The sequence below is a fragment of the Urocitellus parryii genome, chromosome 11 (genome assembly GCF_045843805.1).
Source record: "Urocitellus parryii isolate mUroPar1 chromosome 11, mUroPar1.hap1, whole genome shotgun sequence".
In the NCBI taxonomy this organism is placed as follows: domain Eukaryota; kingdom Metazoa; phylum Chordata; class Mammalia; order Rodentia; family Sciuridae; genus Urocitellus; species Urocitellus parryii.
The window spans coordinates 28,026,366-28,052,119 of record NC_135541.1 but is presented as its reverse complement, the minus strand read 5'-3'; the positions used below and the strand labels follow the sequence as shown (position 1 = coordinate 28,052,119).

Here is a 25,754-nt window from a genome sequence, read left to right as displayed (position 1 = left end):
TCCCAAGACTGTAACAGGTGGACAGGAAGGAGCTGTCCGCTTATAGAAGGTCTAAGGAGTCTGAGAGGGGATGGGTGCCTTAGGGAGTTGACCTTACCCCACAGAGTCCTGGGCTGGTCAGCAGTGTTTGGGGAAGGTAATCCCTGCTGCCAGGCTGCAGCAGTAAATCCCCAGAAGTATTCACAAAGCCTTTGGTGTCGCTCAGTATGCAGGTTAGCCCTGGAGCCTGAGAGGGCTGATTAGTCATGCCTCAGGTGGGCAATCTTACAGATTCATGATTCAATGTACAGTGGCATCCAGTGGTCCACTTCCTCAGAGAAGGCGGGTCCAGAGGGTGAAACAGGCTGTATTGATGACGGACTCTAAGTGGTGGTAGGTGGAGACCAGCTGGGCAGGGGGACTCTCGCTGTCCTGAGGCTGTACTGGGAAGGGCTCTCGGAAAACCACTGTCAGAGACTGTGGGGAACATGGTAAGGGTGAGAGAAGGCCACAGAAAAGGACAGGGAGAAGGGCTCAGGAAGAGTGGGCACCCCAACCTCAGTAGGCTCTGAGGTGATCATCAGGAGTACAGCCTCCCACTGGGCTGACACAAAGTCCCCGTTCTCACCGTCTTTCCCAAGTGGGAGTCCAGAAACACTAGCACAAAACAGTCAGTGAACTTCTGATTCAGCACAACCTGTAGTGACAGATGATGTGAGATGGGGAGTGAGGTTTGTCTCACTTGGGGGTGGGGTGCTGACCTCCTGCAGGGCATCCTATGGAGATGGCAGGAAGAGGAAAGGCCTTCTACACCATGCCCAAGCCCAGCTGGACCTGTCTTTACTGAATCTCACATGCTCAATGGCCTGCCAATCAGCCTGTCTCACCCTCCTCAACATGATTCTAGAGGCCCTGCACAGAGCTTGGCACACTGAAGCCAACCAGCAAGGGAGAATTCACGATCCTTGGCATGATGCCTCCTCCTTACTTCCTGTCCTGGGTCTCTTATCTCTGATCCCACCCTTGGAACTATCCCTTAATGTCCAGGTGCTCCCTAACACTTGGCTTTGGGATACACCCCTGGGTGATTTCTCCTCCCTGCAAGGCTTCATACCACTTGTTCACATGGTTGCTACCTAGGTCTCTCTCCTGAGCGCAATCCGTGATCCACACACCTCTAGACAGTGAAGGTCCCTGGCTCAACTTGGCCCAGGCTGAGCTCATTACCCTTTCCCAACCCCTCTTCTGCTTCAGCATTCCCAACACTGCAGGAGCACCCTAAATGCCCATACCCACCTATACCACTGCAGCCTTGTCCTGATGGACCTTGGTTTCTGGATGACACTCAAGACATGACTCCTTGCCACAAGCACCATGTTGCGGGGCCCCTCACTAGGCTCTGATGCCTACTTTCTCACTTGCAGTCTTTTCTCGAATGTCTCGTCTCCTGAACCACAGCTCTCACTGGGCCCATCTGGTTAGTCTCTGTAATTCCCTAGGCACGTGCCCACCACAGTAGTGCTTTTCTCCCTACCTGTCCTTTACAGCTGTGCTTTCAGACTTTATCATGTACACATCACCTGGGGATACTGCTAAGATGCAGATTTGAGTGTGTGTGTGTGAGGGTGCCATCTGCTTTTCAGCATACTCCCATGTGATGCTGACACTGCTGATCTGAGGATCACACTTTGAGTAACCAGGTGTTAAAGCCCAGATTCCCTCTGGGACTCCAGACTCCAAGACCAATCACTGATGAATTTCTGAGAGCTCCTTGGGTTGCTAGCTCTAGAGCTTGGTCCTCAGAATTTCAAGCCCAGGTGTGTGTTCTTGGTGAGCTGTTGAGGGCAAAGCTCTTAGTTAATTCTCTGCAAATCAGATGCTGGGGATAAACGCTCAAGGGTTTTACATGTATCTGTAGTCATATTCCATCTAGGTCTTACTCTAGGGAAGAGCTTGTGCAGTCTGGCTAAGCTCCTTGAGGGGGACATATGTCATCTTTGATGAGGATTTCTGTTATCATTCTCCTTTTGGAGGAGGGTCAAGGAAACTTACCAGGTACTGAGTTCCCAAATCTGGGCTCTGGAAATGACGACAGCTCTGGGGGAAACGGCTCAGGAGAACCTTGATCAGGCTCTGGTACCAGGAGACCGTCATGGACAGGAAGCAGTCCTGGGAGAGGGTCCACAGCTCTGAATACACTGTTCCTGAATCTCCTAAGACTCCTTTACCCTCTTACCCTGGCTGTCTTTGGAATTTCTGGAGTCCAGTCTCTTACCAGCTGGGGGTCAATGTCTCCAATAGATTTGGCATGGACTGCCTCTAGGAGCTCCTCCAGCTCTGCCAGGGCCAGGCGCCCCCCAAGCCTTAGCCGGTCAGGTCCTGGTGGCTCCAGCAAGAAGAGGCGCTTCCAGAGGGTGTCCCGACGGCAGTGCCCACCAGCCAGCCGGACCAGCTGAGCCAGCCGTGCCCGGGCCATGCCCACCTCTGCAGCCAGTGGTGGGAACAAAGGAGCTGGCCCAGGGACTAGGACAAGCCCTGAGGTTTCCCCAGGGCTACCAGCTGAGCTCCCAGGAGCCTCTGGCTCAGGGGGCAATCTGGGTGGCTTCCGGAACCGGCGCATGTCAGCAGTGAGTCTGGGGAAGAGTTCTCGTTGGCTGGTGAGCACCACGAAGAACTGCAGCCTGGTTTGGGGAGGGCAGGAGAGTGGGGGGTCACAGTAAGACACACACAGGGCAGGAACAGGAGGCAGCTGGGAAAGGGGCATGTTCAAAGTGAGGGATCTGCTGACCGCAGAACATGCCGCTCAGCTTCTCCTTGCTCCTCAAAGGGTGCAGCACAGTGACAGACGAGCAGAGACACATCAAAGTCATCCTGGTGGCGAAGTCCCTCAGAGTCTAGGTAGGAGCCAGAGCTGTGCAGTGGGGGTGGGGAAGACATCAATGAGATGCTAATGAAACCAACCCCACCTTTATGCCCAAGAAAACATGGGTTTCCCTATTTGTGAGTGTGACCCCAACCTCAGCCACAACATAGTGTGTTTCCAGTCTTACCTGTGCCATGCTGACACTAGAGCATATTCATTATGTTCTGGACCCCCTGGCCGGGCCATACGTAGTGGCTTCATGTGGTAAGAGCTTGCATGATCAGCCACATAGTTGTACAGCTGGTGGGCAGCAATGAGTGGTGTGGGAAGCTCCAGTGTCCCTAAGGGGAGGGTCACAAAGACAGCAGACACTAAGCCTGGGACAGGCACTCTGATCTGGTGGGGTGGGGGTGGCAGTTGCTAGGGCTAACTGGCAGAGTGGCTCTGCCTTCCTGGGGAGTTTTGAGTTTCTATGGAACATTTAGATAGGATGAAAAGAGACTCAGAACAGAGGGCAGGGTACACACAACATTGGGCCTAACTTTGATATGACAGACCCAGAATAGAAACGGGGACATAGGATGAATGATACGGACAATTAACAATAGGGGACCACTTGCCCTGGCAGATGGTTCTACCAGCCCTGGAGACACCTTGTGGCCTGATCGTTTTGGGGTTCATTGGCTTGCTCTTAGGCACCAACCTTGGTAAATATGATTGCGGCCAAAGTGGGGTCCATCAGGGTGGTGGGCCAAGAAGTGTCGCAGGAAGGTGGTAAGGTGGTAGCCATGCCGAAGCACCAGGTGGGCACCCAGCACATGCTGGTGCACAAGGCGCAGGTGGAAGTCATAGCTGAAGGAGTGCACGTGCATCAGGTCCCGCACCTTGTCACACTCCTCTGTGAATAGCATGGACAGCTGGGGAGGCAGCAGCAGGGAACAAGCTATTAGCATGTGGCAGGACAGGCTGCCCAATTCATATTTCCCTCCTTCTGGAGAAGAGGAAGCTTGACAGATTTCCTCTGTTACTGTGGGCCTCGCAGAAATCCCTCTGCCAGAACAGCTTCTAGGGGAAACCCAGTACTGCTGTGGCTGGATGCAGTACTGGACTGACTACCCAGGGTTACACTGGTAGGTGGTTCAGTCACAGCACCAGAATGCAGAATGACCACTGACGTAGCCAGGCTATGGCACCAGATCAATCACTGGGCCAGACTGCCCACTACATTCTTTGAGGCAGGATTTCCCTATGTTGCCAGGCTGGTCTTGAACTCCTAAGCTCAAATGATCCTCTTGCCCCAGTCCCCTGAGTAGCTGGGACTACACCTGATTTATTCTCATTTTTTTGTTGTTATTGTTGGACCTTTATTTTTTTTGTATGGGGTGCTGAAGACTGAACACATGCTAAACAAGCACTTTACCACTGAGCCACAACCCCAGCCCTTATTCTCAGTTTTTATCACTCTAGAACCATTCTGAGAGGCTGGGTCTTTTTACTCAGTATCCTAGACCCCACCAGAGTCTAGCCTCCTCTACACTTTGTACCTGTGTGCCCTTCTCTGAGAAGGCTTTTCTCCCTGAACCCAACCTGGCTAACTCCTATTTGCTCTTCAAGCTTTCTCTGGAACACTCCCCCAGGTGGGATAGGTATCCTGATCTGTTGGGGTGGGGGTGGCAATTGCTAAGGCTAGGCCTGCCTGCCTGCCTGTGAATGAACCACTGATGGAAGAAGGAAGGCAGGCTGAGACATGAAACGGGTATGAGTCTTGGTGGAAATCACCAAAACTGTTAAAAACTGGATGTGTGGTGCTGGCATGGCAGAATGTACCTAGCCACTCTGGGGGCACTGGGCTTATGAGTTAATAGGGCAGGAAACAAATGACTGTAGGATTCAAGACTAGTTGTATGACCTTGCATAGTCACAATCTCTCTGTGCTTCAGTTTCCTCACCTGCCATGGAGATAATGAGCTTCTTTTAGAGAAGCTCCTGAATTACAGGTAGTGTGATGAAATAAACAAGGAGAGCTGAGATTTCAACCCCAACAGTGCCCCTGATGAGCTGTGTGTCCAGGGACAATCCTCTATGAACCTGTCTCCTTATCTAGAGAAATATTGTCTTTACCTAGTATATACACTAAGCACTTCATGGACAATGATAATCATGAAGCAACTTAGAAACCTGGGCAGTGTTAGATAAGAGAGGGCATAGCTGGAGGGAGATCGGGGGACACTGAAGCCAGAAGGAAGCTCAGGACAGTAATGGGGGTGGGTCTTTCCCTTCAATTCCACAGGGAGGTCAAGAAGCCCATCCATACTACCCTTCTGAGCACTCTGGCCCAAGCAGTTTCTTGCAAATAAATGTACCACGCTTTTTTCTGAGTCACATTATCCTGTGATCTTCAGTGACCCGGTATCCACACATAAATCAAAGGCAACCATCTACGACTCGATATGAGTTGCCAATATGAGCCCCACACAATGGAGAGAAGTCTATGCTGTCTGAACTGGACCCTGTCAGATCCTAATCTTTCAGAAATGTAAATACTAGGCAAGGCCCTAGTGTGGCATTCCTGGAAACCTGAGGAGCTGAACTAACTAAATACAGCAAGGGCTCCAGGTCCCTGACCTCACCTGATAACCCAACTCCGTGAGCATTCCTGAGTGAGTGCTTGGCTCTCCTGGGATACAGAGGTCTGGCCTGGAGGCAGACTGGCAGGGATATAAATAACAACTTAAGTGCCAGGGGTACACTGTGTGGGTCAGAACTATGGTCCTCATTTGCAGTGTTAGTGACATACAGACAATGCCAGGCTGTCTCCATCTCTAGATTAGACCAGGATGGTGCATGGCACTGACCTACCCACTGTGCTCAAATGTCTTTATTGTTCAGCTATCCACAATTATGGATGACCACTGTGGTAGCTACTGTTAATGGCAGAAGACCATAGACTGCCTTCTGCCTTGGTGCTGTGGCTGGATGCAGTACTGGACTACCCGGGGTTACACTGGTAGGTGGTTCAGTCACAGCACCAGAATGCAGAATGACCACTGACGTAGCCAGGCTATGGCATTAGATCAATCACTGGGCCAGACTGCCCACTACGTTATTTTTATTACCCACTAGATAGTTCATGGAGCCATACTGCCCACAGTACACTGACGCTGCCCTGACTATGCCTAAGCATTGTCCATCACCTACCTTGGTCCCTCTCACATACCTGAGAGTTGACTGCCTGCCCCATTGGGATTCGGGAACATTCCAAGGCAAACTGTTTGACACAGAAGTAAAAGCCCTGCAGAGAGGGTAAGATGGAGTCAGGTGAGTGAGAGACAGGTGGGTTTGGTTCTTTCCACTCAGTGATTCCCCATGCTCACCTGGAAAGTTAACTCCATGAGGATGATGCCTCCAGGTAGTGCACGCTGCAGGTGGTAGGTAGTGACTGGAGAGCCAGAACTCTGAAGGAAGGAAAAGGGGGACAAGTGTTGGGGGTTCAGAGCCTTGAACCAACCAGCAGGATAGAAGTCCTTTGAGTCCCTGACTTTAGTGGTGTCAGTCTGGGGTCAGCAACTTCAGATCATTACTCAGGGCCACTAATCTGGTGCCTTGGGGAAATAATCCAGGGTTGTTGACACTTGCTAACTGCAAGATTATATGAAACTGAGTTACCTTGGGACTCCCCTCAGTCTTGGTTTTTGGGCAGGAGAAGGAGCCTCGACTTTCTGTTCCAAGGACAGCCATGGCACGCAGCCGGCTGGTACTGTAGGAAATAGAGAAAGGCAAGAGGTTGAAGCAGACTAGGGGGTGAAGGATTATTGTTAGCAGACCATTTTACATGGAACTGTTTTAGGAAATGAAACAGGCTCAGAAAGGGGACCTGCTCAGGGTCCCACAGTGAGCAAGTGACAAGACTGGGCCTGGAGTCCAGGTCTAGACTGCAGGGCAAAGATCTCCACAGCTGCTGCTGCTCTATGGGTGAGTGAGTTGTGCTTGATGGGGAGGGGAGCACATCCTGGTTCTCTACTAGTGGAGAGGAGTGGAGAACACAAGAGGGAGGAGGAAGATGAAGCCTAAGACTACATTAGGAAAATTCAAGGAGATGCTTGATGTCCTTGGTAAGAACTCTCTTCTCAGAGGGAAGAGTTGTTCTCTTTTGATTAGAGAATGGTGGTCCCAGCATTTCATAAGCCTACTGTTCTTTATTCTTAACTGGGAAGCAAGGGGAGATGAGAAGAAGGAAAGGACAGTGAACAAAACAGAAAGGGTCTCATTTATTTATACCAAGCAGCCATAAACTGCCAGAACTCTTGCTGGGGGTCAAAACTTGGGTCACTGGCAGACAAAATGTCCCATTTAATCCTCAAGAAAATTGAAGTAAGACTTAAGTAGTGATTGGTGATCATTAAAGATTGGTGAGAAAGGAAGGCTTGACTATAAATTGTTTTTTAAACCTAATGTCTTATAAAAAGGAATTGAGGGCTGGGGATATTGCTCAGTGGTAGAGCACTTACACCCCAGGTTTGATCCTCAGCATTACAAAGAAAAAAAAAAAGAAATTCAGATTTCATAACCAAAGAGATATAACAAAGAGGTATAAACTAAAGTCTTTTAGAGAAGCTCCTAAAGCTGAGCACTGGCTGTCCAGGGGACCATACTAAGCCACTCCTCACTGGGATTGTGGAGGAGTGAGCTGGCCACTGTGAATCAGGGATGGGGCTCCCAGGAGGGGCCTTCTCTTCCTAGTACCTGGACAAAAGAGGTATGCTTGGGAAGAAGAGAGGTAGTTACAAAAACACCAATGAGTCAGAATTGGCTTTCTGGACCAAGGAGTTGTCTTGAGTAAGAAAGAAATATATTTTATACTTAAAAAAAATTTATATATATATATATATATATATATATATATATAAAAAAAAACAGAAGCTGGGTATAGTGGTTCACACCTGTATTCTTAGCAACTGGGGAGGATGAAGCGGAAGGATTACAAATTCAAGGCCAGCCTTAGCACTTAGTGAGATCTTGTTTCCAAAAAAAAAAAAAAAAGTTGGAGGACAGATGCTTGGGATGGGGATGTAGCTTGCTGGTAAAGAGCCCCTACATTCAATCCCCAGTACCCTAAACAAACAAACAAATAAATAAAAGTATCTAACTGAAAATGGAGAGGGGCAAGAAAATGTCTTGATAAAGTTACAAGTATGAAGACACAAAAGTAACTGTGTGTGATGTGAACAGACCATTTTTCTCACATAGCCACTGGGAAGGGACTGGGAACACAGACTTTGAAGACCTCAAAAACAGGACTCTGAGATCTTATGCAAGATGGGAAATGTGGCCACAGAGCTGCCAGTGAGTGCAGGGGGATAGAAGGTGGTAAGAGAAGGAGTCAGACCTGACAGTAGGGCCAGGGAGAGAACATGACCACAGGTCACTGACAGTGATGCAAGTAGGCCCAAGGCAGATGTCCTTGGTAAGAAAAGGACACTGAATCTCAGGAGGCCAAAAGGATGACCAGCACACAAATCAGTGAGACCTAGACCCAAAAGCTTATTAGAAGCTTTTGGGCCCAGGGGAACAAGGATTAAAGATCTCAGGCTCTGAACCCCAATGGGAGGAGAGGGATACTCATTTATACGAGATTCATGTGTGTATGAACATATGAACAAACATATAAACACATGACGTGTGGGTGGACACAAACTCAGTGAGACTGCACCCAGTTCTGTATGGATGTGCTCATGAGTTCTGTGAATTTTATGAGGTTTGCAGGACATGCATGAAGGCTGCATGGGAGTGTCCAAGATCCTCATGTATGCATGCCATCCAGTTGGATGAACATATACAAGGTTGAAGTTGTCAAAGTAGGAACCATGTGAAGAGGAAGGGCTATGAAGAGGGAAGGAGGGGCAGGCTCACCTGCGAGCGGGTGAGGGGGGCCGCAGTGGAACCAGCACAAAGCCTATGCTCTGCAGATACTGCACATATTGCTGCAGGAAGGCCAAGCTGAGCTCCTTCAGCCAAGGCTCCTCACGGGCTCCTGGTGGAGGCATATCCAAGGATTCACAGCTTGTGGGAGCCTCTCGACTCCCAGACCCTGACTCAGGGCGATGGCGCCTCTGTGGGAGTGGAAATGAAGGTTCTACCCACTGTCAACCACCCAGGCGGGGGTGGAGGAATGAAGGCCACTGTGGGGGTAAACAGATCTGTGGGGAGAAATCTTGGAGTCTGAAGCATCACCTGTCCTTCAGGGGGCCCAGACGTCTCTGGGGGTCCATGCAGCCATGCAGCTGGGTCGAAGAGCAGAGCTGTCGCACAGTAATGCACAAGGCGAGATGACTGTTTTAGGGTCTCCAGCTCCCCGGCCTGGGGATAGGGGGCAGTGAGCAATAGAGCAGTGGTTGGGGAAGGGCACAGGATTCCCATGGTGGATGCAGGTTGGGGTAACTTACACTGATGGGCATGCTGGCTGGGGCAGAACGCTGCTGCCAGGTTACAAACAGGTTCTCCATCTTCATCTGGCGCTCCAGCTCTGGGTGTAGGGGACATTAGTAGTAGCCCCAGGAGCCGTCACCCCTCTCCCTCCCAGACTCCACAGATTTCCCCTCCCTACTGCTTGGCTCAGGGTCCTCACCCCTGCGTTCTGACATCTTGATCTCCAGGAACTGCTGTCCATGGTAGGTGACAGGATCAGGAGGTCTGGGCACAGGACCAAGGGTGGAGCTAGGGCGGGTAGCCGTGATGTCCCTCAGAGCTTCGTCAAAGGGGAATGTGTCCAGAGGAAGAGGACCCCCTCCACGAGAGGACCCACTCAGCCGGCCCTGCTCGCGGCTCAGTGGGGGACTAGCACTCCGGATGAGGGTCTCCACTTCCATGGTTGGAAGCAGGAATGGGTTTGGCTCCTGGGAGAGATGGAGGGTCACAATGGGCTTGTGGTATTTGCCCCAGACCCTCTCTCACTCCAGGGTTTCCTATGACTCCTTCCCTGCTACCTCTGCCTTTAATCTATCCCTTCCCTGCTGCATCATTTCACTAGCTTCTAGCCAGAGCCAGAGGGGGAGCCAGACCAAATACCTTTTCATCTCGCACGGGGAAGTCCAACTGGCCATAATGATGGAAGAGCCCAAGCTTTTGGCTGAGTAGGCAGAAGATAAGATGGGCCCGTGCATTTTGCCACTGCACAAGGCGAACCAGTGCTCGGCCCAAGGCAGCCCCCAGGTCTGGAGCCCAGTTGTAGGTCAGTAGCTGTAGCTGTAGGTTAGGAGGTGGGGTCAGTGAGGTCATAGAATCATTCCTCCCCAAGTCCTTGACCCCACATTTACCTTTTTGTCCACAACCTCCAGCAGTAAGAGCCTCTGTCGGGGAGCATTTCGCCCTGAGCTCCCGTCTCCTCCTGGCTCAAAGCGCTGCACAGCTTTGGCAGCTATAGGGTGGGGAGGAGCACGATGGAGGTCTGTGTGCAGATTACCCTTGATCCCACCCTGCCCCTTGCAGGGTCAGAGACCACTTATGTCACCCAAGCCCACCCCCCCCTTGGCCACACCCTCACCCTGCTGGGTTGGTCTCCTCCACTGCATGAAGTTCCTTCCCAGAAGCAGCAGATGTCGCTCAGCTGCTGGGCGGGGGGCTGGGCCCAGTTGCCCAGGGGAACAAGGACTGAAGATGTCAGGCTCTGAACCCCTACTGGAGGGGAGGGGTACTTAGAAAGGAGAGCATCCATGGCCCCATTCCCTGGCCCAGCTTTCACCTCCCTGGGCCAAGTTCCCACCTCTCCAAGCTCAGCCTCTATGAGTTTGGCTTCCCATTAGTGCAGCTTTTGGGACATCTGGGAAAATTCCCTTCAATTCCATGAGATCCCACTTACAAATGCTGCTCAAAGACACGGACACTGGTGTCGCCAGCCATTGAGGTAACCAGAGTGGTGAACTCAGACAAAATGGAAGGAAGGAGGAATCGGGACACCATGTGGGTGGAGCTTCTGGACACTGAGGCACAACCTGGAAGGCAGAATGTAACTATGACACTGCAGGATAATAGAATAGGCCAGGGGTTCAAAGGATAGGAAAGGGGCTGGGGTCTCACCAATCTGAACCATAAACTCCATCCAGTGCTGAATGACATGAGCAAACACAGGGTGAAGGGTTCCCACTTCACCTTCCTCTAGCTGTGCAGTCCGGCGTCTAAAGACAGAGCAAGAGTTAAGAACTTTACTTCCACATACGATACACATTTATGCAAACCAAATGCCCATCCGTGACCTCACACCACCTCCTGTAACACAACACCTCAGCATACACATATGTACCTTTGTCTCTGGGCTCCAGAATCTGGGCCTGGTGCTCGCTCAGTTCCACCGGGAGTCCGAACACTCTCAGTTTTATGACGCCTCCTACCTCTAGTGTCTTCCGGTCGATCCAGAACAATATCATCAGTTGTTTTTGGGGAACCCAAATCCCCACCTTCTGTTTTACTCTGGGGAAAATGCAGTGAATGAGGAAGGGCTATTGGGAAGAGGAAGGGGGTGGAACAGTAATGAGCTCAGGGAATTTGGAAGCCTGGATTCTCGAGGCCAACTAAGCAGCCCCTGAGCAGGTTACTTAACTTTCCTGAGCTTTATTTTTCTCATGTGAAAAATTTCTACTTATCAGGATATTGTGGAGACCCAACAAGAAAAATGGAAGTGAAAGCATTTATTAATTTTGGGCTGTCTATATCAGTGAGAACTTGCCATGTTCTATAAATTGCTATCCAAAGAACAGAGTAGTCTTATTTCAAAAGAGAACTGTGGCAAAGTCTAAAGGAGGCAAGAAGGTAGAGGCCAACTTCACCACTTGTTCCCATTACCAGCATGTCCCAGAAGCTACGCCGGCCAGCTTTGCTGGGTGGAGTCACAGGTTCCCCAGGGACAGGGGCAGGGGGAAAGGTGCTAGATCGGCCTGCAGGACTCTTGGTTTCCAATGACCCGCTCCTGAGACTTCCTGTGGACACCAGATTACAGACTCCTATCACTGGTCATCAATCCCCACAGCCCCAAGACCAGTATGCCTTGCCACCTACTCTATTAGTAAACACTGATAAATGTTTCAGCTGCATGTGTTTGTGATATGAGCTCCTGAGGACAGACCCCTCCCTGGTGGCGACCAGATGCATGCATACACTTCCACCTTGATGATGCACACAGCCAAAGTGATGGACAACTGTGAATGCATATTTTTGATGGGGCCTTTCTCTGAACCCTACCTTTCATTGTTACCTGCCAAACTGTCCTGCCTGGATTTTCAACATTTTCTGGACTATGGGGGTGGGGCTCTTGACCTGCTTACCTGGGGGTGTATCCTCTGTACATAGTGAAGCTGGCAGCAGTCTCAGCTCCATGACAGCATCAGCAAGGGCCTGGCGAGCTGCTCCCCTGAGCTTCTCTTCCAGTTGCACGATGCTAATGTTCCCTTTTTCCCAAACATCCAATCGAAGCCTTGGGGCCCCATCCTGAGCTGGAGGAAAGAACTGGAATCACCTGGGGGTACACCTAGATCCTACCCTACTTACCACCCTTGTCTTCCACAGCACTGACTGAACACCCCATGCTCTGGCCAAGCTTCCCCACCTGAAGAACTGTCCAGCATGACTGGGCAGCGAATGACCTGAGTTAGTTGTTCAAATTCCTCTTCTTGCAGCAGGTCTGGGGGCCCCGGGGAAGAGGGGGGCCACGATGCCAATGAGATGGGGGCCCCTCCTTCATCCACAAAGGCTAGAGTGATGCAAGCGACCCCTGGGTAGAAATCCATAGGAAGGCTCAGATCTGGCACTTGCAGACCTCCCCTCCCAAGACCCCTCAGCTGCAAGGTGCAAAAGGCCCTCACAGCCACAAGACAAGCAATGGCTTTCCCACACCTGGTAGCACCACAGGCCTGTGCCCTGTACTGTACCTTTGCCCCCAGTGCCCTGTCCACCAGGCTTGTTATATAAGTAGATGTCCAAGTCAGGGAGGCCACCCTGTGGTGGGAGTGGATGCTGGGGAGAGAACAGCCACAGAACACTAAGATGGACATCCACAGTAGCAAAGTGGGTACAGGTATACATAGGAGCACAAGAAGACACAGGCAGATAATGAATGTGAGTCGGGGCTGGGTGTGCACAGGTCCATAGGCAAAGGTACAAGTGGGGTATCTGTAGAAAACAGTTATGGTCAGGGTGTGCAGGGGGCAGGGGTTCATATGAGTGTGAGAGGTGAGGGCAATCTTACTTGGAAGTGGTTCCGGCTGTTGCTGTCTGTGTATTTGGGAGAGTGCAGAAAGATGAGCAGGTTTTGGCGCAGGTACCAGGCCAGAGCAGGAAGCCACGGCCTGCAGGAGGCAGGAAGGGCCAGATGCAGTACCTCTGAGGGGAGGCTTCCAGGGGGCTGGATGAACTGCAGAGTGGAAGAGGAAGTCAGAGCTGACTGCAGAGTTTCCAGCCTAGATTGCCCCAACACCTATAGGTGGACTTGAGAAGGACGTTGGACTCTGGAAGGGAGCTGACCTCCACATCAGCAGGTGTCAGTTTGCAGTTTCGAACCAGCATGACTGTGATGACATCCAGTGTGGCCTCATCCAGGCGCCGCCGCAGAACCCGCACTAGCTCATCTGTGATCTCAGGACCTTGACATGGCCATGATGAAAGGTGAGACACTGGGAGAGGATCCAGCTACTCCAACACTAGCCCTTGAACCTCAGACTCTAATGATCCCTTGTGAGGCACCATGTTCTATTCTGCCAAGCTATTCACTATGAGTGTGGACACATAAGTTGTACCTCAAACCTCAGGGCCCTCATCCATAAATAAGAATTACAGTAGTACCAAACTCACAGATGTATCACAAAGATTAAAGGAGAGGGTGCAAAATAGCCATATCCTGAGATCTGGTATAGAGTACCTGGACCCCACAGGCTCAACACAGCCCCAAATGAACCAATCATCTTCACCCTAGCTAGCTCCTGCCATTAGGCTGGTGGAGCTACCATCTATCCTAGAGTTACCAGGATCTTCTTCTCAAGCTGCATCTCAATTGGCTATGAGTCCAATCCCCTAAATGTCACTGGAGTCTGTCCTCTCCCACTCTATTCTTGCTAGAGCAAAACCCAGAGCATAATAGGAACTCGAGGAGAGATTCCAGGGGAGAGTAGGGAGAAGATGTAAGAGAAGTTCCAGAGGATTTGAGGATTCAGGGACTTCATGGGCCACACCCCAACCCCTCACAGTCCTTACCTGCCTGCCCTACACCATGCACTAGCAGCTGGATATGTCTGTCCACTTGGCCCACAGGGCGAGCAGTATCTGAATTACGGCTGGAAGCCACATCCAGGGGAGAACGAGGACCCTACAGGGACAAATATGGTCAAGACCCATGTCCAGGGAGCAAAGTACAAAGGGAACACAGGGCATTGGGAGAGGGAACAATACGTGCCGAGGATTCCTCAGAGTAGATGGGCTCCTGGCTTCGGGACAGAGCTAGGGAAGGCGGCAGAGCATCCCCTTCCCATGGCCGGTCACTGCAGGATGTCTCCAGAAGCCTGGGAAAGAGTGGCAAAGTATCTGGATATGTCTCCTCTCATGCCATCCCTGACTCAAGCTTTACTCCATCTTTCCAGGGCCCACATACCGAAGATAGTACACAGCTTTTGTGGCTCGCTCCTGATAAACAAACATATTCTTCCGATTCACCACAGAGAAGGCATTAAGTACAGAGCGCAGGGCCTGGATGGCTGGGGGAGTAACACTAGCTCAGGAAGAGGATCTTCCCCAGATCCTCTGCTTCCCACTTGCCCCTCACATCAATCACATACCCCGAGAGACCCCCATACTGGGCCCCATCTTGAGGCGTGAGTGGACTCGGATTATAGTTCCCCATACAACGTCACAGGAGAAATGTCCAGGGACAAACTGCATTGTGGCTGCTAGGTACCCTCGGGGTGCACAGCTCTCATCAGCAGCATAATCTGAAGGGAGGGAGAACATGGGTAAGAAACAGGGCACTCAGCCCCTTGCCCTCCAGACTGCTCACCTGAGGACTATCTGACTTGCCACTCTCCCAGATTCTTCATCACCATCTATTCCCAGGGAAAGATGAATTCTTTGGGTAACAAGAAGGGCCAGGCAGAGTCATGCCCTTAGGAAAACAGATCATTGCACACAGACTTTCAAGGAGACTCAGAGAAGGAGCTAAGGAGCAGTATGGAGAAAGGTACAGTATGAGACAATCCTGAAGACAATGCCAAGGGATTCTGGCCTGTCATAACATGTCAGTGGCACTATAAGCCACTGTTCTCACAGGGGGTTTGCAACAGTAACGTCATTAAAATAAAAAGACTATGTACACCAGCTGCAGAGTGAATGTCCTATGCTTTGGAGGCCAGATATCCCAATGGGTGGTATAGTGGTACCCAAGAGCCCCTGGCCACAGTCCAATGCTTTGTTTGATCCTTTTCAGGTTTCTGTGTTGATGAGAAATCTTTCAGGAGGTCAAAGAGGCAATCTGGTTTCCCAGAGATGCTGCTGTCAGGTATCAGAAGCAAAGAGGATACCCAGGAGACTTCAAAGTTTCTGTGTAGAAACTCTGGCACAGAATGATAGTTGCTAAGGGTTTCAGGGAAAAAATATGGGAGATTAAAATGAGGAAGAGTTGTGTCTGGGTTCTGACTGGTCTTACATCCCAGGCTACTGGGAGTCATCTTAGAATGATGGTTGTCCTGGCTCATTCTCAATTTACAGAAATTGCCTTCAAAATCATGGGAGTCTGCTAATTATGGGGAGTCTGCTTTAATATGGGGAACATATCAGGATGTGCTGAGAGGTGCACTCTCCTGTTGATGTTTGAAAAGTTGTCTATGGGACTGGGGATGTAGCTCAGTGGTAGAGCACTTGCTTGGCATGCATGAGGCCCTGGTTCAATCCCCAGTAAACAAGCACACACAAGTCATCTACAGAACAGCTGAGATTGTTAAAAGTAAGAAGTGGTGTGATTTTAAGGAAAGACTGCAAAAGAATGACATGATTTAGCTTTTCCTTTATGGACTGAGATGACAAGTCATCTGGAAAAAGAAAAGGGAGCTTAAGTTTTGAGACTTGAATTACCATCTCAAGTAGATGCCAGACATCCCAGGAATCCCAAAGGAGTCCTGCCTGCCAGTCTGGTGGCCAATCCTTCAATGGGACCTCAGGCTCCTCCCCTCTGGTCTTTTCTCACCTGGGAACTTGTTCTCATTCCCCCAGACTCCTCATCACTGTCTATTCCCCTGCTGGGGAAAGATGAACATTTTGGGTAACAAGACACGGCCAGGTGCAGGTGTGCCCTTTGGAAGACAGGTCATAGCATTGTGTCCCTTCAATCTTTTTTTTTTTTTTTCCTGTATTCTTCAACCTCTCTTCCTCTTACTGGTTCTTTCTCTATAGAACATGAACATACTCAAGTCTCTATCTTATTTTGTTTTTTTTGGTGGGGGTGGTACTGGGGATTGAACTCAGGGGCATTCAACTACTGAGCCACATTCTCAGCCCTTTTTTGTATTTTATTTAGAGGGCTCACTTTTGCTGAGGCTGGCTTTAAGCTCACTCTCCTCCTGCCTCAGCCTCCTGGGCCATGGGGATTACAAGCATGTGCCTCGACATCTGGTATCTACCTTATTTTGAGGCTCCTTCCTTGCCCCCATCTTCCTTCTGTTACTGCCACATCTATTTTCTCTTTCTCTTACTGCCAAGCTAATTGGTAGTTATTCTTTGCTCCACCCATCTATCTGTGCTTTTCCATTTCATCTGGTTTCTATTCCCCCTCTCTACTGAAACTGCTTCCATGAATGTCACTGACAAATTAGAAGCAGCCAAATCCAGGAATTTTTTTCCCCTACTATCCTTGCTCTCTATTACTTGGCACCAATGTCAAAATAGTGAGGACCTGCTCTCAGCTTCTCACCAAAGTACTGGATAGAAAAGTGGACAGCAGTATTGCCTTGAGAGGGGGCTACTGGGTGGGATCCTACCATCACTGGGGAGTGGTGCCCGCTGACGGGAGTGGAAGGGGGTCTCACTGCGCCATAGATCTTCTTCACTCTCGGCCACCAGAAGAGAGTTACACACATGACTGTCATGAAGATCTTGAAGAAGCAATCTCTGGGAGAAGGAACAAGGTGTCAGAGAACTGAAGTATTCCTCATAAGTGGGATGTTGGGTGGGCTGATCAAAGGCCAGAGAGAATGACCACTATCACTGGGGGTCAGATGTCAAAACACCTGTAATCAGAAATGGGTCCCATGGTAACAGAGTTCAGGGCTCTGAGAGCAAACCCAGTGAGAAGCATTTGTCCCTCCTCTTGGCCAGAATCTGATCAGATCCTTCAGGTCTCAACCTAAAAACCACTTATTTTCTCTAAAAAGCCTTCCCTGATACTCTGGCTTATCAGATCCCTGATCTCTGCTTTTCCTTTGTAGAATTCTTCACAGTTGTCAATAAATAACGTGATTTAGTTATTCAATGTCTACCTCCCTGCTGTACGTAAGCTCCACGGAATCAGGGTTTCCCTTGTCTGGTTCATATTAAATCCCTAATGCTAGCACACTGCAAGGAGAGGGAACATTTCAGAGTTACTGGGAGGGAATAAGATAGTGACCCACTATTATAAGAGGTGAGATGGAGAGCTCCCCAGTCTGTAGTGAGGTGGGGAAGTAATAGCATTCCAGTAATTGTAGGGGAGGTCAAAGAAAACACCCAATAGTTATTTTTGGGTCTGCAGTGGAGCAATAGCCTCTGAAAATCAAGTTCCCAGAAACTCCCTTCTCCTGTGGTCTATGCCTCAGTGTCCAAAGAGCCCTTCCCTTGGCTATGCTCACCTGGTTGACCTCTCTGCAGATCTCCCCAACTCGCCTCACCAGGAGCTGCTGCAGGTGGCGACACTCAGTGCCGGGCCCCCCATCCTCACGGATCAGGCTCCTAGGAAGGAAGGATGAATCCAACACAGAACTGGCAGGAGATTTTAACTGTCAAAAATGGGAGGGCATGTCATGGAGGTCATGACCAAGGGAAACCATAAAAAGGAGAAAGGATTGGACAAGGGAAGTAAACCTAATAGGAAATGGTAAAAATGGAATTCTTAGAGCAATTCTAAGAGCTTAGGCTCCTTGCTTGCCTTGCCAGTGGGCACCACATTAAGATTTCCATCACTTCTTTAATCTCAAATCCTGGTCAGAATGGTGGTCTTCCTTGCTGTCAACCTCACCCAAGAGAACAGAGTGGTATTTAAGCAGATGCCCATGAACTCTAGCTCTGGCATTTACTGTGACCTTGGGCAAGTATTTAATTTCTTTTGTTTGAGTTTCTTTATACCATTAGGGTAAGATTAGGTAAGGTTATTTATACAGATTAAATGCGTTGATCCATGTAAAATGCTAGAATAGTATGTATGTATTTTATGTACTTGTTAAATATCAGCTATTATTCCTTATTTTTATATATCAACCTCTGAAGTTGCTCTTAATGGTAGATTTTTTAATGTTCAGCTAGAATCCAAATTCTCCATCAGTTTTCCAATTCCATTAACAAAGTCTAGAGTTATGTGTTTTGCTAGATGTGGGAAGAGATCTGAAGCTCTAACCTTAGAATTGAAGCCAGATTCCTCTGAAGCTCTCAGTCCCAAGTCTTTTTTTTTTTTTTTTTTTTTTTTGTGATGCTGGGGATTGAACCCATGGTGTCTTGCATGCGAGACAAGCACTCTACCAACTGAGCTATATCCCCAGGCCCCAAGTCTTATTTTTAACAACACTGAAGAAAGGTGTGGGAACAGGGAAAAGAGGTTAGTAGCAGTGCCAGGGTGTAGGCCCTGGCTTCTACTCACTGCGCATGTGCATACACTTCCACACGATCCTGTAGTACTCGGACAATGAGCCAGAAGTCAGGCAGGCAGGGCCCAGGAAGGACTGAGAGTGAAGGCTGCAGAGGTGCTTGCCCAGGTGGAGTCCGCAATGTGAAGGGGGTCTTCTCACTCAGGGTCTCATTTGGACCTTCACTGTCTGAGCCACTACTGCCACCATCATAACCTGTATCAAATGTGCTGACGTTTATTCCCATCCTGAACTGAGCCTGACTTGTCTGGGCCTCCAAGTACATCAGGCTTGAAGGTCCTCTTCAGATGAGCCCCTTCTGATGCCCCCTGCCATCAGCTTAGAGTCCTCTGTCCCTGCCCCCTGCTTACCTAGGTGGTCTGAGTCCACACTACCTTGACTGGATATAAGGCTTAGTCCCCGACTGGGCCCAGGCTGACTCCCTGAATAGAGAAGGAAAATATCTGGAGTTCCTTTTGGTCCTGCCTAGGGCTTCCCTCCAAAAATGAAAGCAGGACGAGTTAGCTTCAAGTCTCTGGTTCTGGTCCCCAAACTTTGCTTCCCAAATTCTCTCTTACCTGCTTGTGGCAGGTTGGGTAGAATGATAAGAGTGGTGCCTTCAGAATCCTCTGGGGAGCCAGGGGCTTGGGGACTGGTGATCAGGGGCTGCAAGGCAGAATATCAAGACTGAAGTACAGTGCCACCTACCCACTACCACCTCCCTCTACCCCAGGTCAGACTTACCTCCCTTTCGATGCCTTCAGTCCTGTCCTCATTGCTGTGCCAAGCCCAGGACACTGCAGGGGTCTCCCCATGGGACCCACCTGGCTGTTGGCCAGCTGCCACAAAGAAGAAGCCACTGTTAGGGTCCTCAAGGAGAGCATGGCCAGGGAGGTGGAGGCGGCGGAACTCCTGGGGAGCAGAGACCAAGGTTGTAATTTAGGCAGGAGTAGCCCTCTCTATATAAGGTGACTACACTTCCTCACTAGATACTCCCAGCTACCTGGTGAAGAAGATGCCAGCATCCCTATTGCTGAGATAAGAAAAGGTTTGGTGACTTTCCAAGGTTCAACAGACCCAGTGACAAGATTGGAGGCTGGGTTTTGTTCTACTGAGTTGGGCTTTTAGGCATAGGGGTGAAGAGCAGACAAAATTGTGAGGAGGTATTCAAGAAGGATAATTCCATGGACTAAACTTCGGGCCTTCTAGTCCTGTGCTAGAAGGTCCAAGGATGGGTGCCCAAGGGACCTTGGAGTGTTTTGAGAGCAGATTACCTCCTTGAATTGCGTGAGGGAACGCTCTGGCCCAAACACAAAACTCAGTGGCAGAGTTTGGCGAAGGCAGGTGGAGCGTCCAGGAGAGCTATGGATGTGGGCAGCTACTCGGTGCAGGGCAGGGCTCTGGGGGATGCCCCCTCTTCGGAGTGCCCCCACCATCTCATCTTCTAACAACCAGCGTATCTAGGAAGAACAACGCAGGAAGTGGTAAAGGGCATCTTTCTTGATTACTGGAGCATTACCTCACTCCCAGACTAGAAAATACTAGATGATACTCTGACTCAGACTGAGAAAAGCCTCACTTTAATCCCAGAATAAAGGGGAGCACTTTTCTCATGTATACGATAGAAAGGTTATCAGAGCACTGGGAGCTATTGCTTGCACTGGGGGAGAGAAGGCCCTCACCTCACTCATGGTGGTCTCGATAGCCAGTCTGTGGGGTGTGGCCAAACTGGACAGTCCTTGGTGCCTAAGTGGAAGGAAGATTCAGATACTGGTTTCCAGGAATGAAACTGAGGGGGAGTGATGAACTGTGAGAGGGAGATAAGTATATACCTCTCTTCTTCTGGGGGTGGTAGTGGGGGTCCCAGGCCATCATCTGACCTTAAAGATGATGGCTGCCCTGGAGACCGTGGGAATGAAGCACTGCTCTCAGATGTTGATCTAAACAGGGTAGAAACAAAGGTCAGGAGACACTACCCCCCCTGGGACCTCCTCAAAGTCTCCTTAGTTCCCACATTCCCTTATATTCCTTTAATGGTGCCCCTATTCCCACAAAAGTCCCAGACCCTCCACCAAGCTTGCTGCCACCACACCTGTGGTGCTGAGGGTCCGAGGCTGGGGGAAGCTCCACTTCCAGGGGCAAGGTCAGCACGAAGACATCCAGGGTGACACTGAGGTCCCTCAGGGGAACTCGGCCTCTAATCGGGGGGCCCTCCAAACTGGCAAGTACCTGGCCTGGGAGAGGAGGAAAGCTGGGATTGCTAGGGGCCCTGAGAAAAGCATAGATTCAAGTTCTACAAGCGAATGAGTCATATTCCTAGGTTTTCCTCCCTCTCACACAGGCAGGTAACCCTGGTCTTCCCCAGGCTCCTCTGAACTCACCCAGACAAGTAGGCAGGCTGCACACAGGTACTGAGCTGTGCTGTCCACGAAGCCGCACAGAGCATGTGAGGTGCAAGAAGAGGGGTGGCAGGTCATGCACAAGACTCTCAGGCCCAGTGGGTGAGTCACCCCCCAAGATACTGAAGGAGTCTTCATCAGGGTTCACAGTGTCTGCATCTGATAGTGAGGCAGAGTCTAAACCAGCAGGCCCCAGGTCTGGTTCACGGCTCTCACGGTATTCGACCTCCAGCTCTGGATCACTCTCAGTGACCACACAGCAGGCAGATGTGTCACCTAATGGTGCATGTCATATGGTCAACAAGCTAGACTGGCAGTGGAGGCCTCTCAATCCTGGCTTGAAGCAACCTCCTCCACCTCAACCCACTTGCTCACATCACATACCTTCTTCTCCCACAAGTTCAGCTTCTGAAAACTCCAGATCACTGATTTTTCTGTCTACTGTGTCCCGAGGACCATCATCCTGGGCAAAATAGAAATAAAACAAAACCCAAAATACCAAAACCAAAATCAACCAAACAAATAAAAAACCCAAACAAAACAAAATTTGATCTAAGTAGGCCAAGAACTACATTGGGTCACAAGGAAGTAAGATTCAAGAGGATCTAGGCAGGCCAAGTGGGATGACTAGGGCTCTGGGTTTGGGGCACAAAGGAGGGAAGGATAAAGGCACTCACTTCTCGTCTGCTGGATGGAGGGCAATAGAAGAAGTAGTGGGGATTGGAAGGCACAGTGCGGAAGTGAAGACGACTAATTTCCAGGAATTTCTCCTGTTGTAGGGTTTAGAAGTGGGTTATGATGTCAACTGACCCTTGAAGGTACTACCCCTCCACCAGATTGGGACAGTGCACAAGGACTCTACCCCTCTTCTGACCTCACCCAAGCTCCCTACCTGGATGAGGCCATGAAGGGCATCATGTGCCTCTCCTCTGAGCTGGCAGACATCTGTCAGAGAGATCTCTGGGCCAGGGTCTGTATTGCCAGGGACACGGGTGCTCTGAAACTCAGGCTCACTTAGGTCCTCAGTCTCTATACTGAGAGGTGGGGGTGGGGAGAACACCAGTATCAAAAACTACCAAGTGCTAGAGGTACCTGCTTCCCAAGTGAGGAGCAGCACACACCTGTCTCTTGTCTACATAGTATTAACCCAATGGCCTGGGCAGTGACAGAGGCCAAGGAGAACCAACTCACCTATTTGGACTCTAACCTCCACATTTCTTAAGGGCCAGACTATTTCTGTGAAGTAGAGTGAGGGTGATCCCAGTTTTCTGACTCATCACTTGGTGGAGAGTGGTATTGTTCCCCGTGAATGGAGAAAACAGGTGGAGAAGTGAGGTTTGATGGGAAAAAAATAAATTCACTTAGGGGGCATGAAAAGCAGGAGATCTAGAGCTCCAGAGGGCCCCGGGCTAGAGTTTCAACTAGGAGTCCTCTGTGTACCCACCACTCTAGTTCATTTTTTCCCATGGGCAATACGCTGCAGAGACTAATATAGAGCTATCTGCCTGTGATCTTTCTTCTTTCCTCCAGCCTCTCTTCAGTAGGGGCCTGCAAAGGTCTAAAGTTAGCTGGGGACTCAGCAGTGAGCAAAATACATAGTTTTGGTCCCCATGACAAAGAGATTAGTTGGGGAGACTGTTACTATTATATGGAGGTCCTCAGAACAAGTCTCCAATTTGGCAACTGGGAACTCCCTGGCCCTGACCTGGCTCATCAGACCATACCACAGCAGGAGAAATGGGGAGTGCCTGAGAGGGAGCATGTTTCCAGGGCCACAGGGGAAAAGGCTGTCTGTATAGGAAAAAGGAAGCCAGCAACAAAATATTGATGCTTCTCTGTGCCCACTCCTGGATTAGAAAGTTCTTGTTTTTAGAGTCTTGGTTTGTTTCCCCACTTTCTCTAACATCATTCAAGAATAATCCGAACCTGGATTCAGAAGCTAGGATAGCTCGTTCCCGAGGCTCTGGACCCTCCTCAATGCTGCTGCTGAAAAGCCCTGGGCTGAGAGGACCAGGGCTTGGGGGTGCATGAGGTAAACCACAAGTGTGGCCACACAGAGCAAGCAAAAATGGGGTGATGTCTACTTCTTGCAGTAGTTCCTCACAGGCATCCACTGCTATCAGCAAATCCTGGCAAGTCACACTCTGTGATTGCTGCAAGCTCCGGAATAGCCCTAAGGGAAGTGGAAAAGGCCGCGAGGGTCAGCTCTGGAATGGTCTCTCCAGGTCCCATCCCTGTAATGTCTGTATCTCCACTCCTGGAGCTCCACTCTTCCCTCACGTGGCCTTCCTGCTTACCACGGACATAGCACCGCTGTGCATGCTCCTGCAACAAGGCACAATGGGTAGCTGCCTCTTTGTACCTGGGCTCCATCCAGACTGAGGATGCAGAGGGGTGGTCGAGAAACTGAGTCCTAGGAATGGAGGGACAACAGAGTTTGGTTAACTTCCCTATATGATACCTTGGATTCATTAGTCAGTGGATATCCAGTCTCTTATATCTAGACTCTTACAAAATGTATTCACTCAGTTGATGAACCTGTTGAGGGAAGCCAGAAGCTGAGTTCCTTTCACTGACCATCAATCTGTTTATCCATACCCATGAGTGTACACCAAAACCTTTGTAGGAGGAGGACACAGATGAATATCAAGAGCACTCACCGGAAGATGAGGTCTCGGGGCGCCTGAGGGGGCTGCATGCCAACCATTTGCTCCCTCAATGCTTCCAGGGAACAGCTATAGATATAGACAGGACACCGGGTCCGGGGCCCCTCTGTACCCTCTGTCTGGGAAGTCTGACGCCCAGCATAAGTCTGTAAGTCCTGGTGAAAGGGAGGGCTCAGCTCTCCTTGGTCCTGGGCACTGTCTGCGGGGAAAGGTGTCCCATGGTGTTTAAGCCCTTTATTTGTGTCTCACCCCACTCCTATTTAACTGACATCAGAGTCAATGACCTTACCATCAGCTAGGGTTATGCTGAGGATAGGGACTTGGGACTTGGTAGCCTTAACCCCAGTTCCTCCTAGATCTCGTGGACTGGGGGTTCCACTCCAATCCCCAAGCTTTGTTTCTTCTTGAGAAGGTCGCTCCAGGCCATAGGCAGTCAGACGCTGAACATCTGAAGAGGAAAAGATGGATACAAATCAGAGTTGTTTGGTGTTCTGGTGAGGGAGTGCAGGGGTTTATATATAGTGTGTGTATCTATGGTGGGGAGTGTTAGTGAAGCCAGTAGTCAGTACCTGTGAAGGTAGCGGGGAGAAAAGTTAGGAACACATGCTGGGGGGTCACCAGCCTGGCATAGCAGCGCCACTGAGGAGGCTGGGCAGAGATGAGAGGCCTAAGAGTTTCAGGAAGACCTACATCCTGTAAGAGAGAAACAAAAAATTAGAGCAATCTATAAGAGAACATCTAAGCCCTGTTCCCTTCCTTCACCTTGAGCTGATTCATCTTAGGTATAGTGTATAAGATTCAGAACAAATGGAAATGACAGTGTTCAGTCTGTGGCAGAAGGTATACGGAATCAGGGTGATAGAAATCTGGCATCACTATACATGTATGTATAGCAATGGAAGGAGGTCAGTATGACAAGGGCTTAGGGAGAAGACTCAATGCTGACCAGGGCAGAAAGAGCTGAGTCTCCAGTGGCCAGGGTGCTGCTGACTTGATCCTTTAGGATCCCATGGCTTCCCATTGGTGGCCCCTCTGCACCTACAATAGGCGTAGAGATGGTGGAAGAGGGTAGAGCCCCAGAAAGGTGGCTCTAAGTTGAAGAGATGGGGAGGATGGGGAGGAGGGAGTCCAGAGCTTAGACAGAAACCGCCCTGTGGGAGGGGGAGAAAGGGCTGGGCTGGATTCTAGTATTAGAAAAAAAGGTGGGGAGCTCACCTGGATCATGACAGCTCCGCCGCAGTACCTCACTCAAGAAGGCAGCCTGGTCAGCAGGGGTCAGTGGGATCTCCCGGTCACTCAGCTCCTGCCCCAGGCAGCTATGCAGCAGGCACAGCACCGTGTCGTTGGCAGGACAGGGCCCCTCGGCGAGAGGAACACCCTCTGGCTCTGCCCGACACACACTCTGCTCAGCACCCAGAGCTTCCTGCTATCCAGTGTCCCCAGCTCCACCCTGGCCAGCAAAACCCTTTGGCTACAGCTTCCTCCTGCCCCATCATTCATTTGCTCCTCTACTCATCTGGTCTCTAATATGCCCAGCATGCTGACCCCTTAGGAGAGGGGTGAGTAGGTATCAAATTCACCCACCTCTGGAAAGCAAAAGGAAAAACATCTGCAACTGCTGGCACTGTGGCAGAAATCCCATTAGGTCAAAACGGAAAGGGATCTCGTGGACACAGGTGTCTCCTCCCTGGTCCAGACCTAGGAGGGAGGGAAGGATGATAGGATACAACAGTGAGATCCAGATTACCTGCTTTCTCCCTACTCATTCCCCTGTTCCACCCAGGGGCTGCCTTCCCTACTAACCATCAGAGACCCGTGGCTCTGGGGGCAAAGGACCCCATTCCTTGCTCTGGCAGAGCTGTATCAGATATTCAAAGCTCAGCATGGAGCCTATGCAGGCAGCATCCCGTGGGTGCAGCTAGAGAAGAAAACATCAGAGGATAGGAGTAACTCCTCATAAAACTAGCCTCTGGTTCTCAATGAAGCCTAAACAGTCACAGACATTCTGAGG

The 25,754-nt window shown here is 50.3% G+C and overlaps 1 protein-coding gene across 2 annotated transcripts in view; it reads right to left on the bottom strand.

The window, feature by feature from the left end:
* Positions 1-303: 303 nt before the first annotated feature.
* Positions 304-25,754, bottom strand: part of Szt2 (SZT2 subunit of KICSTOR complex) — a 49,832-nt gene continuing 24,381 nt past the window's right edge. Inside the window, exons 20-72 of one of the 2 annotated variants that reach the window (XM_026397691.2) lie at positions 25,547-25,661; positions 25,328-25,441; positions 24,959-25,129; positions 24,690-24,781; positions 24,313-24,436; positions 24,033-24,191; positions 23,738-23,942; positions 23,375-23,490; positions 23,004-23,250; positions 21,970-22,111; positions 21,755-21,847; positions 21,462-21,540; positions 21,060-21,353; positions 20,771-20,912; positions 20,511-20,618; positions 20,361-20,424; positions 19,953-20,138; positions 19,423-19,590; positions 19,257-19,344; positions 19,050-19,121; positions 18,693-18,894; positions 17,692-17,791; positions 16,846-16,975; positions 14,656-14,808; positions 14,472-14,574; positions 14,277-14,382; positions 14,078-14,189; positions 13,352-13,470; positions 13,077-13,241; positions 12,760-12,844; positions 12,438-12,602; positions 12,157-12,324; positions 11,678-11,811; positions 11,139-11,305; positions 10,916-11,013; positions 10,698-10,830; positions 10,383-10,516; positions 10,156-10,256; positions 9,908-10,084; positions 9,468-9,735; positions 9,286-9,365; positions 9,074-9,199; positions 8,753-8,952; positions 6,509-6,599; positions 6,217-6,297; positions 6,060-6,134; positions 3,546-3,759; positions 3,030-3,183; positions 2,768-2,890; positions 2,255-2,660; positions 2,032-2,148; positions 608-676; positions 304-456 (exon numbers count right to left, since the gene is read on the bottom strand). In XM_026397691.2, the coding sequence (XP_026253476.2) occupies positions 313-456; positions 608-676; positions 2,032-2,148; positions 2,255-2,660; positions 2,768-2,890; positions 3,030-3,183; positions 3,546-3,759; positions 6,060-6,134; positions 6,217-6,297; positions 6,509-6,599; positions 8,753-8,952; positions 9,074-9,199; positions 9,286-9,365; positions 9,468-9,735; positions 9,908-10,084; positions 10,156-10,256; positions 10,383-10,516; positions 10,698-10,830; positions 10,916-11,013; positions 11,139-11,305; positions 11,678-11,811; positions 12,157-12,324; positions 12,438-12,602; positions 12,760-12,844; positions 13,077-13,241; positions 13,352-13,470; positions 14,078-14,189; positions 14,277-14,382; positions 14,472-14,574; positions 14,656-14,808; positions 16,846-16,975; positions 17,692-17,791; positions 18,693-18,894; positions 19,050-19,121; positions 19,257-19,344; positions 19,423-19,590; positions 19,953-20,138; positions 20,361-20,424; positions 20,511-20,618; positions 20,771-20,912; positions 21,060-21,353; positions 21,462-21,540; positions 21,755-21,847; positions 21,970-22,111; positions 23,004-23,250; positions 23,375-23,490; positions 23,738-23,942; positions 24,033-24,191; positions 24,313-24,436; positions 24,690-24,781; positions 24,959-25,129; positions 25,328-25,441; positions 25,547-25,661 (7,479 nt within the window). In that variant the 3' untranslated portion in view covers positions 304-312. The remainder of the gene's footprint in view (positions 457-607; positions 677-2,031; positions 2,149-2,254; positions 2,661-2,767; positions 2,891-3,029; positions 3,184-3,545; positions 3,760-6,059; positions 6,135-6,216; positions 6,298-6,508; positions 6,600-8,752; positions 8,953-9,073; positions 9,200-9,285; positions 9,366-9,467; positions 9,736-9,907; positions 10,085-10,155; positions 10,257-10,382; positions 10,517-10,697; positions 10,831-10,915; positions 11,014-11,138; positions 11,306-11,677; positions 11,812-12,156; positions 12,325-12,437; positions 12,603-12,759; positions 12,845-13,076; positions 13,242-13,351; positions 13,471-14,077; positions 14,190-14,276; positions 14,383-14,471; positions 14,575-14,655; positions 14,809-16,845; positions 16,976-17,691; positions 17,792-18,692; positions 18,895-19,049; positions 19,122-19,256; positions 19,345-19,422; positions 19,591-19,952; positions 20,139-20,360; positions 20,425-20,510; positions 20,619-20,770; positions 20,913-21,059; positions 21,354-21,461; positions 21,541-21,754; positions 21,848-21,969; positions 22,112-23,003; positions 23,251-23,374; positions 23,491-23,737; positions 23,943-24,032; positions 24,192-24,312; positions 24,437-24,689; positions 24,782-24,958; positions 25,130-25,327; positions 25,442-25,546; positions 25,662-25,754) is intronic. The other variant, XM_026397692.2, reaches the window with a different exon arrangement.